General features: G+C 26.4%; 1 protein-coding gene across 1 annotated transcript; it reads right to left on the bottom strand.

Annotated features, from left to right (window-relative positions):
* Positions 1–5010: 5010 nt before the first annotated feature.
* LOC108756661 lies at positions 5011–11365 on the bottom strand. Its single transcript, XM_018500651.1, has 12 exons — positions 11141–11365; positions 10467–10690; positions 9612–9766; positions 9028–9212; positions 8708–8853; positions 8442–8535; positions 7882–8062; positions 7212–7443; positions 6664–6991; positions 6310–6510; positions 5755–6165; positions 5011–5390 (listed from the first exon to the last, which is right to left on the bottom strand). The coding sequence occupies exons 1-12, from the start codon at positions 11363–11365 to the stop codon at positions 5166–5168; spliced, it is 2607 nt and encodes an 868-aa protein (XP_018356153.1). The 3' UTR covers positions 5011–5165.
* Positions 11366–11643: the final 278 nt, after the last annotated feature.

Here is an 11643-nt window from a genome sequence, read left to right as displayed (position 1 = left end):
TATATATATATATACTTTATTTCAAAATTAAAACATAAAAACGTTTCGATCCTGTTTTGAATCTCCTCTTCAATATAAACTAATAATAATTAAATCTTACACCAAGAAAATATAATTATTGAAATCGTCATAAACAAAAGAAGTGCTATATGATCATACGCTGAAATTAAACTAGTCAATTATTTTTTACGTCCACATTTTGTTAACAATTGTTCATCAAATCTCAATCTTTTATAATAAGCACGTTCGGAATCTAATATCTTAGTATTACCCCAGTCCATCATATGATCCGTGTCAATTCTGTGATTAGAGATAACAGAAAGAGAATTGATAGCATTTTTATTCTGTTTTTTTATAGTTTTTAAATAACCATTGTAAGGAATATCCATTGCGGAGGAGAGTGTTAATTAAGGATATCCCTTACAATGGTTATTTAAAACTATAAAAAACAGAATAAAAACATTATCTAGAAAAAATAATTTCGAGACCATTAGCGAATATGATTTGGACTCTAACTTGAACACGGTTGAAAAGAAATTTTATTTCACTATCCCTTATTTAAAAGGAGCATCGGAAAAATTTAATAGAGCCCTTAATAAATATAAATTTGAGTTAGTGTATAAACCGATGAATAATTTAAATAGGTTTATAAAAACGGGCAAAGACAAAGTTAAAAAAGACGAACTTTCTAACGTTGTATACAAAATCAATTGCAAGGAATGTAATTATTCATATGTAGGTCAAACAAAAAGAAAATTAAAAACGCGACTAAAAGAACATATAAACGACGTTAAAAAACCTATCAATTCTCTTTCTGTTATCTCTAATCACAGAATTGACACGGATCATAATTCCATGCAATAAAGAAAGGAAGAAAACCGTACAGTCTACCGTAAAATTGGTCGAATTTTGTATTGTTATATTTTGTATTTGTATAATTTGTTAAATTTTAATGTAATCAATATTATTTTAAATCACGGATAACGATGCGAATAATGGTGCATAATAAAGACACTATAAATTATGTACTAACGAACAATACGATTAAGGGTCGAATTATGTATCTAGTTTTTAAAATAATTTAATGTTTTCAATTATAATGTACTGAAGATGGTTAGATTGTGACCGAAACGTCTACATATTGTTTGAATTGTTTAATAATATATAACTTATTTACATCTGTAGTGTGGCTGTATGCTCTTTTTCATTTAACCTTTGTAACATTTTAGCCACTTTCTAATATTTAAAAAAAAAAAAAATGAAACAATAAGATTGTAAGAAACATTTTGCCATAAAATATTTAAATTGTATTACGTTAGATAAGTGGGGAACTTGTGTTGAATTTTTCCATAATATAAATTTTCAAAGAAACTAATCAATAATTAATTTAATTATAAGTGCATGCCACTATAAAAAGAAGTGTGATTTATTCTTGTCCCTATTCAACAAACAAGAATGAATTAAAATGAATTGAAATTTTTTTTCTATCTAAATGCATATTTTAAATAGCGAATACTTTTTTTGAATTTAATTGGATTCAATTGGATGCTATTGGATTGAAAAACTGCATTTCCTATTCAAAATTTTGAATTGAACAGTATTCACAGAAAAAGCTAATATTATTTTTAGATTGAAAAGCATAGAGATATGCTCCATGCAATTCCTATAAATGAATAAAAAGTAGTGTTTTGTTTATTGAAAAAGTTTAAAATTAAAACATCTTTAAATATTTAAAAAATGGAAACAAGAAAGCATTTTAATATCTTAAAATGAAACACTTCTTTTTTCAGTGTGTGTAATTTTATTGTCATGTTTACATCTGATATAATTATTATTTGATAAAGCATTTTTGAGACATTTTCACTCCTTGATGGTGCGCTTCAGTATACATATTATAGAACTAATATCGCCGTTTGTATGTTATCTACTTATGGAATGCTAATCTTAATATATTAGGTGTAGTAAAAAGTCATCACGTTTTTTTAAAAGACATCTATCAGTAAAAACCGCAATTACTTTCTTACCAACAATATGAATATATCTTAATAGAGTAAAGTTTCAGCTTTAAAAATCTCTTTTTTAAATTATACGATACGACAATTTTTAATGGAGTTATGAGCAATTAAAGTCAAAATAATTCTTTTATTTAATCCGCGATAATTCAGTAATCAAAAGTCGTAGGAATATTAAAAAAAAAACGATTTTGTAGGGAAAGTATCAAGCTTTCACGATATGTAATCGAAAATTTTCTCAAATTCGTTTTGGACACGTTACAAATCCACAAAGTGAGAAGAAAATTTTTCGTCTTTTTCAGCTCGTAGTTTTTGGTATGTAAAAATTATCAAACTCATATAAACTTAAAAAATATGATAAGCTTTTAAAAGTAGAGATTTCAAGCTTTAAAACCCTTTTTTTAAATTTGAATTTCATTCATTATTGACGAAGATATTGTATATACAACTTTGAGCTAAAAAATATGCGATGACTTTTTGCTGACACCTAATAATAATTGATATCACATAACTTCTGCTAGTTAGGCACATTTTTTTCATTCGCTTTCTTTTATTTAGCAGTTTTATATTATACTACGCAATATTCATTATTAAAAAATATAAAAAAGGACAAAAGAATTTTTTATCGGCCTGTCTGTAACAAAAATAATTTAATCATCTCTCTTAAAATTGATTTTTTTTTTTAAATTAACAACACGCTACTTGATATTTTTAGTCAATTTAATTTTCTTATATTAAATTCGATTAACGATTTATGATAAATAATTATGATAAATACTATATATTGCTTGCAATAAAACAATGGATGAGAATTAACAAATATTTATAATAATGGATTATAAAAAATATAACAACTTAAATATTATTTACTCGTTCTCAAGTTTGCACTTACTGAAACATTGATTAATATTTTTAACTTTTTTGTTTAATATAGTCATAAGAAAGAAGACGGAGTAAAAAAGAAGCTTTCTGAAATTATCTTTAATCGTTATTTGCACGGTACACCGATAATCACGAATTTGTAATCACTTAACTTTTATTAGATATAGAACGTAATAATTATGAACTAATACTTTGGACTAATTCTTACAGGTATTCCGATTTTTATAAAAAAGGTAGTCTCTCACGTATGTGATATAAACATAGCAACAAAATGTATGTATGTATATATTTAATACAGTGCATTTATAGAATTTTCTAAAATTGTACAATGTCAGTTATCAGTTTTAAAAACAGTATTTACAAAATATTTTATAACATATAATAATATTTATCACAAATTTTAATCAATTATGATATAAAAGATTCAAATTAATTAAAAGTGTTAATCGAGTAGCGTTTAAAAATAACGAATAAATTTAACATATTTAACAATTAAATTTAATTTCACATATTAGAAGATATGTTTTTTGTTGATTCTATTAGATTAATAAAAAATTTAATTAATTTTTTACGCTTCTTATAATAAATATGTAGAATATAATTCTTATAATAAATGCATTGAGAACTTTTTCGTAAAAAAAAAAGTAATAAAAAAAAATTTTTTAATATAAATTAATTCTCGTTATTCGACATATAAAAGTCTAAATATGAGAAAGAATTAATTATTCATCTTTTAATAAAGATAATTTTCATTAAAACATAAATAATTTATATTTGAGTCCAATATAATCCATACTCATTTTGATACAAAAATTGAAATATTTTTCGTAAAATAATTTTAATTACTAACGAAGAAAGTGTGAATATTGTACAATATTTTATATTTTCATATTTAAATAATTCAAATTAACTGCAAAGTTTATTTTGTAATTTATTGATTTTTTGTAATAATTCTACTTTAACAATTACAGATCACAAAAATTTATATTTAAAAAATCATACAATCTTTTAAAAAAGCACCCACTATTTTGAACCGATTCACTTTCGATTTATTTAAATTATTATCGATAATACATTAAATTCTGTATTCTACATCTAAACAAACATAGTATAATTATTTATCGTATTTGTTGCACTTACCAAACAGAATATGCGGAATACAGAAAACTGCAAATGACAACTGCACGTTCTTCAATAATTCAAATTATTGAAATGTCAGAACTGCTATTTTTTTTATTACTAATTATTATATTTTATTAATTATTTTCTGGAAAACTATGTTACAAAAGTTTCGACATTAGGTTGCATCAAACTGCATTCTACTGTGTGTCAGTTGATTTCTTTGCCTTTATATATAGCAATTGAATTAGTCATTATTATTTATAGTTAATAAACTTCACACAGATGGCGTTGGTTACAACAATACGGGAGCTTTCCAGCAAGGGCCCAATCAGATACAATATTTGCTTACTTTAAACAAGAATGAAACAATTCACTATATTACACAGTCTGACTGTGTCCTTGCTGTAAAGCACCTGGTAATCCTATCCCTAAAAGATCTCTAAATACATCTAAGATGTAGTAAAAAGAATTAATTCGGAAAATTGATAAAGTAAATAAAATTTAATATAGAAAATTCGATGAAATTTGACTTCTCTTAAAAAAAAAATGTCTTCAAAAGAATCTTTCCAAAGGATATTTCCAAAATGAATCTTAAGTTCTTAAAAAATTTTGTATTATATTACAACAAAATTGTAAAAGATTTACAAATTGATGTAATATACATTTTTTTAAACATGGATTTTCTTTTCATAAAAATACAGGTTCCTCTGTCATAAAAGAAAATATGTAACAAAATAATAATAAGAACAATTGTTTCGAAATTATTTACTATTTAAGTTTAATCTTCGATATGTATACTACAAAGAAAATTTTTAACTTTTTTTGTTTTATTTTTCCTAATTTCTTTTCACAATTTTTTATCTATTTTTTTATCTATTTCTTTTGTTTCTTCTAAATGAAAACATAACAAAAATATTTAATAAAGAGTAGCTTGCGTAATTAAACAGTTCTAAGTCTATTTCTTCTTCGTTTTTACTGTTATTTGATACTACCTTTTTTCCATATCTTTGTATTTACTGTTTATATATATTTTGTTCTTTTTCTAATATTACTACTACTCTGAGAAACTGACGCTTTATCTTCATCACTGATAGAGATATTATATATTATATATTATCCATTTTATTTTCATATCGCAAAGACGAACTATCAGTTCTGGGAATTTTTGTTTCCTTGAATTCGGAGGATTTTTTCGAGAATGGTCATCAATTTCCTGCACATCGCCTCACTGATAACAGCCTCATCTTCTAAAACTTTCATAAATCCTTTGTACAACATCTCCGCTTGTTCGTCCAACTGTATTAACATTGGCATAATTTCACGCGAGTTTTTCTCCTCCTCCAGCTTCAGCATCTTGTCTTTTCTCTCGGATTCCTTATATTCATTTATCATTATTAGAATTTTCTATTTCGTTATATTATTTACATAATTGTATATAGTGTCCATATTATTTATATAAAGTCTCATCTTGATCTTTTAATATAATGATGTTCAAAATACACATACACTATTAGTTATTAAAAAAATATATTAAATTACAATTTTGTTCTAAAGCAGTTACAGCTTATGGTGACACAATTTCATTTAGGCACAATAAATATAAAATGGGCTCATATTACAAATCATTACAAATGATTAGATCTATTGTGCACAAGATAAAAATTTAATTAAAAAATAAAAACTTTGAAGTAAATAATTATGTTTCATTTTTTATTTCAAATTTTGTTATCATACTTACGTTGTATTCAAAGCATCTGTGCTTATCGCCATGATTTTGAACAGCTTTAGCCAAATATTTAAGATAATCTTGTACGTTCGTAAAACCCTTGAAAATATAGTATGATCTCGAGGACAAGTAGGCTTGCATAATATCGCTGATGCCGGGTATCTTTGCTAAAGCCTTCGCAATTTCGGCCACTAGCTGCTCCAAACACATATGTCCCACGTGCTCAAAGGTCTCCAGAGCTTCTTGACGTACCCAAGGATCCTCGTCTTCTAGTAAATGACTGAACAATTCAATCAAAGTAGACGTAATGCTGTGGGCATTGCAACGACCGAGATTCTCAACATTTTGTCGTAGAAAATGACAGATTTTGATCTTGCCTCGAAGCGGTAGATGGATGTATAAAGTTGTGACGGACGTAAGAACCTAAAATCAAACAAACATATATATGAAATATTATATTTCAATACTCTTGTTTCTGTATAATATATTGTTTCTCAATACTGTTGTTATCAACAAAGTACTTCTATCAATAAATAATTAGATAGATAAAACGTATTTATGTTATACCATACAAAAGCTGTCATCATAAAGATATTTGAGATAAGTAGCATCCAACAAGATAACAAATAAATCAGACAATAGATCCAGTTGTTTGTCCTCGCATTCAATAATCGCACTTGCAACAAAACTCCATATTTTAGTTAGAACGTTGATAACATCCCTATTATCCTTGTAATTCACCGCTGTCATGACGGACATAATCTGCATCTAAAAATCAATACAAATTTATTATAAAATTTTTAAATAAATTACAATTATATTAATTATAAAATTATATAATTATCAAATTTCTTTCTTCTTTTTTTCTTGTAGCAAAAGCAAGCAAACAAATTTATTGATGTATCTAGTATATCGTCTTACAAGCCGTTTCCAATTACAAGTAGAAGGATGTGTATGCAAATCTAAGAAAGCCTTCGGCAAATCCTCGATTTTACGCTTTAATCGTTCCGATGAAAGAGATTTAGTTTTTGCCATTAACAAATATAGGCTAGAAGCATAATAATCTGTATCAAGGTTGATAAGGTTATCAAATAAAGTAGATTTCATGTCTTCGTTCAGTAAATCGTACAATCTGATGATCATGTTATCTAGCATAATTGCCTCTATGCTGTCATGTCGTTCTACCAAGGTGGCAGAAACTTTAATCAGATGTTTAATATGATCGACGCACAATTGTGAAGAGCCGAGTCTTAAATAAATAATTATATATAAGAAATTAGCATTAGAGTTTGATCGGTTTATTTTCATTCAGTATCAATTAATACAGAAGTCTATATACTGAGAAAAAAATGACTAATTTTACTAAATTTTTTTCTCAGTATAGAAATCTATATATAGTACAGAAATCTGTATATAGTATAGAATATTTAGTATAGAAGTTTATTGAAGTCTGAGGCTTGACTGCTTACCTGCCAATAAAACACCAAACATCCGAGCTTAATAAAGAACTCCAAAAATTACCAGATAGTAAATGCTTCAGTAGAAGCAGTTCAAGCGTGTGAAAGCCTTCTGGGGGAATCTGACTAACCAAATTGCAAATGGATACTAGAGTTGCCTCGTAAATGCTAACAAAACGTATTCGTTCGCCAATCTCGCAAACACCTGGCAGTCGCAGATCTTCAGCGCAGATTTCTTCTTCAACTATAATCGAGAAAGAGTGAACGATTGAGACAAATTTAATGTTTATTTCATTAATTGGAACAGTAAGAGAATTAATAGAGTGCAATTAAAGCTCAGAAATAATTGTCAATTAAATATCAAATCGAAGTCTAATTAATTAATAGATTCAATTGATGTCGAAATCATATATCGGATTGATGTCGATTCAACATTAATTCGATTAGTCATTTTTCACTAAGAAGTACAATTAACATAACATACATAATTCGTTGTACTTTCTCTCACTCACTCTCTCTCTCTCTTTAAAACTTTAAATTTCTTAAAATTAATTTTTAAAATTGTTAAAAATCTTAAAATTCTATAAATTAAATAAATTGAAATGTTTAAAGTCCTTCTTATAATTAAAATTGTTAAAATTTTTATAATTATTATTTTTCTTTTTCTTTTTCTTTTACTTACGGTAATTTATGAATGTGAAAGCGACGTCCAAAATAGAATCTGAGCCTAAAGACCATTTACAGTGGTGTTCGTATGGCATACCATTCAATTTCTTCATGATAGCAATTGTCAGTAAATGATAATTTAATCTACGTACATACTGATCACGTGAAACAATTTGCTTTCCGTATTCAAAATATGCCTGAAACATAAAGTATTATTATATCATTTCTCGTTAAAAATCAATTTTTGCTTCTTATTAAAAAAAAAAAAGTGAAAATAATATATAAAATAATACAATACATAAATGTATTTCTCTCCCTCTCTCTTTTTAAAACATTTTTATCAGTTGTACAAATAGTTCGATAAATATAATGACAAGCTAATTCTTCAATTGTGAAATATAATACATTTACAAATTCGTTACACATTTTGTATAAGTTATTTTATATTTTATGCAAATTTATACCACTATTTATAAAGAATTAAAAACAGAATCGTTTATAATAGTGGTAAAATAATTGCATTACATGATTTACCTTATTTCTTTAATGCCTCTTTGTGTGTATATAATCACGTACCTGTTTGAAATCATTATGACTAAAAATGATATTTAAAAAAGATGTAGCGCTGGCCAAGATTATTTTTTCGCTACTTTTTGTTAAGCAGCAGTATCTGTAAAAGAAGAAATAATTTTCTGAATATTATTTGTTTATAATCTCTATAATGTTATAAAATAATATATAACTCCACGTGTAATAATTTTATATAAATAGAAAGAAATTCTTGCAATCGTTAAAGCTGATTTTTATTTCGAAAAATTGATGATTAATGATAAAATTGTCACCCGTGCATTCGTGTCAAAAGTTCTATTAAGTCTGATATGATCTCATGCGTGAAAAAGGCACTGTAAGATGATGCTAATTTCTCGAGAATTCTCAGCAAGCGCATAGCAACCATTACATTTCGTTCTGCGCTCTTATCATTCTGGTCCTGTATCATTGCATGTACATTTATAATTACTACTAATGTATAAAAATATAAATAATATACATATTTAATTAATTTATATAAATTAATTTAATTAATAATTGAATAGTCTTTAATTATTTAATTAATAAATAGCAATAAAAATAAAATACGAATTATATAGTTCAGTTCAAATACCTCGATGACAGAAAAAAGAAAAGACGTATCCTTTGCCATTCGAATTAAATATGTCACAACGTTGTTTGACTTGATATTGTTCTGGTGAACAATGGCCAGCTTCGCGAATGCCTCGGATAACTCAACAAATGTCTTGGTATCCATTCCATTCGCAATAGAAGCAATATTACCGTAAGCATCCACCACTAAGAAATCAATACAGTCATTTTAAAGAGAAAGATTTATTAAATTAGAGATTACATAAAAATATTACAATGACATAAAGATTACAATTAAAAATATATTTTTTAACAAATATAAGAAGAAAGAGAAGATTGACGCAGAATAGACCAAAAGACTTGCAAGAAACTTGCGCTTTGCGTTCAGCGAGAGATTCTTTGTATTTTTGAAATAAGTCTCAAATAAACATGTTTCTAAGTCATTTTTCGCAATTTTTGAGATACTTAATTTGTGAATCTCTGCAAAATATATATTTTTTTTTCCTGTTACTGGAGGAAAATTCGTAGTAGTGCATACGTCCAAGGTAAGATTGAAAATAGATCCCACGTTAAAAAGTCGTTAGATCGTAATGGGATCGTTCTCACCTTTCGTTAACAGCTCCGTTTCCGATTGCACGTCCGTGTCGAAGACGATTACGCCGTTCAAAGTGGCAAAGAATAGCTTGAAGATCTCGCTCGCTTTCGCAAACAGACTCTTCAATTCTTGCATCGCACCGCTCAATAGCGCTCCATATTTTGGACTGCACGATTAACAATACTGCTTTATTCTCTGTACTAGTAAACTCTCTGTACTATATAAACGACGGTTTGTTCCATAAAATGTCATAAAAAATGGCTAACAATTATTTATTTATTAATAAAAGAATATCTTTGATGCTATTAATAAAAAAATATGATAATATATAAAATATAACAAAGGTCGCAGTACAGACATTTGCATAACGCATAATAACGTATAGTGCATAAGAATCAATCAATTAGAATTCTTTCATTTTACGGAAAAAAGAAACTTTGATTGGTTGATTTTCTTACGCACTATATGTTATGCGATATGCAAAAGTTTGTGCTGCTTTAATGATCAGATAAAAACAGAGCAATAGTAAGAGATTATGAAAATAAATTAAATAGATTAAATCATATATAAAAATTATAATTATAATAAAAAAATAATAATAATACCCAAATTCAAGTGTATAATAATAAAAAAAAGTTAAAAATTAAAAAATATAAGAATAAAATAAAATGATAAAAAATAAAAAGCATAATAAAAAAATCAATTATTGATTTTCATTTGTTTAGCGAACGTTCACTCGACTAGACATTTAGTCGATTTATAATAGGGGAATTCGTCATATGAACACATTTGTTATGTTTCTCTGTGAGAAATTTAGAATAAGCACGTTGTTTATCATTCAAAACGTATCGATATCTGACAAATACCTGGCTTTGCAATGCTCAAAAATTGTTCTTGCCGTTTCTGGTAGAATATTGCATAAAGATGCTACGTAGGCAGCTTGAACTTTTTCGAAAGCAGAAACGTGTTCTACGCATTTCTTCCAAAAAGAGAGAAGCCCATCACAAATTTGCAATTTGTACTTGATGCTGTCCAAATCATTGAGTCCCGTGTTATCGTCTATTATTATGTCATCTATGGCTTTTATGACCTTTGAACCATCGAAAAAAAACGAGAATATTTCAACGTTAAAACTAAAGCAATAAATATTGTATTTAGTTGAGCTACGAGTACAATTTATATTTCGGATATGGTATAAGCATAAAAAATCTAATAATTTTTGAGTAGATAGGACTTCCTAATAAGCAGAATAACAATTCACACAGCAGAAGAATAATTATAATAATTTTAAATTAAAGATGTTGAAAGAAAGCTTTGAAAATTTTTCAAAAAATTATTTAAAAGAAGAAAAATGTAATTGAAAAAATTGGAGGTTATAAAGAAATAAATATTATAAGGTCTTGAAACTGTTTCTTATGCATTCAGATAAAATTTTACATTAGAAATTATATTACAAATTTTTTTTATTATTAGAAATTTCTTTTATTAAAAAATTTCTTATATTAGAAATTTCTAAAGGTATAAAATTTTATAAAATTACCTGTAACAGAAAGTATTGAACTTCCGACAAAACTTTTCTAAAAATTTTCTCGTCAAGCAACTCAATTGGACACATGGAAAAACATTGCTCCAGCGTTTGCAACAAGCATTCCGTATCGAGAGTGAGATTTTCATCTTCCAGTAAAGCGTAACGATCGAAGAAAGTGTTAATTAAGGATTGATCAATTTGATAAACATTGTTCAAAAGACAATTGTGTAAAAACATAAAAATACCGATTGTATGTTATTATTTTGAAAAACAAATATGATGCTGAAAGAACTCTTTTTTTCAATGATATTATTGAATTCTTTAAAATAGAAAGATACATATTATATATTTTCATTTCTTATATGTTTAATAGTTGGTATCAGACTAAACTATCATCTATCAAAATTTTTATCATCATATTCGTTTCCTAAAATACAAATTAATTTATTAACATCCTTTCGTATTTTCAAATCTGAGATAGTTGTTTAGATTCAATTTTCAATTTCTTATATATA

The sequence above is a fragment of the Trachymyrmex septentrionalis genome, unplaced genomic scaffold, assembly GCF_001594115.1.
Source record: "Trachymyrmex septentrionalis isolate Tsep2-gDNA-1 unplaced genomic scaffold, Tsep1.0 scaffold13, whole genome shotgun sequence".
Taxonomy (NCBI): Eukaryota; Metazoa; Arthropoda; class Insecta; order Hymenoptera; family Formicidae; genus Trachymyrmex; species Trachymyrmex septentrionalis.
This window is presented reverse-complemented; position numbering and strand designations above follow the sequence as displayed.

Bases quoted from the DNA above. Each gene is read 5' to 3' on its own strand.
- LOC108756661 (XM_018500651.1), bottom strand. From the start codon at position 11,365: ATGTTTTTACACAATTGTCTTTTGAACAATGTTTATCAAATTGATCAA. The intron at 8,063-8,441 runs GTACGTGATTAT...TTTATGTTTCAG, and splicing joins GTCATAATGATTTCAAACAG to GCATATTTTGAATACGGAAA. The intron at 6,992-7,211 runs GTAAGCAGTCAA...TATTTATTTAAG, and splicing joins GTTTGGTGTTTTATTGGCAG to ACTCGGCTCTTCACAATTGT.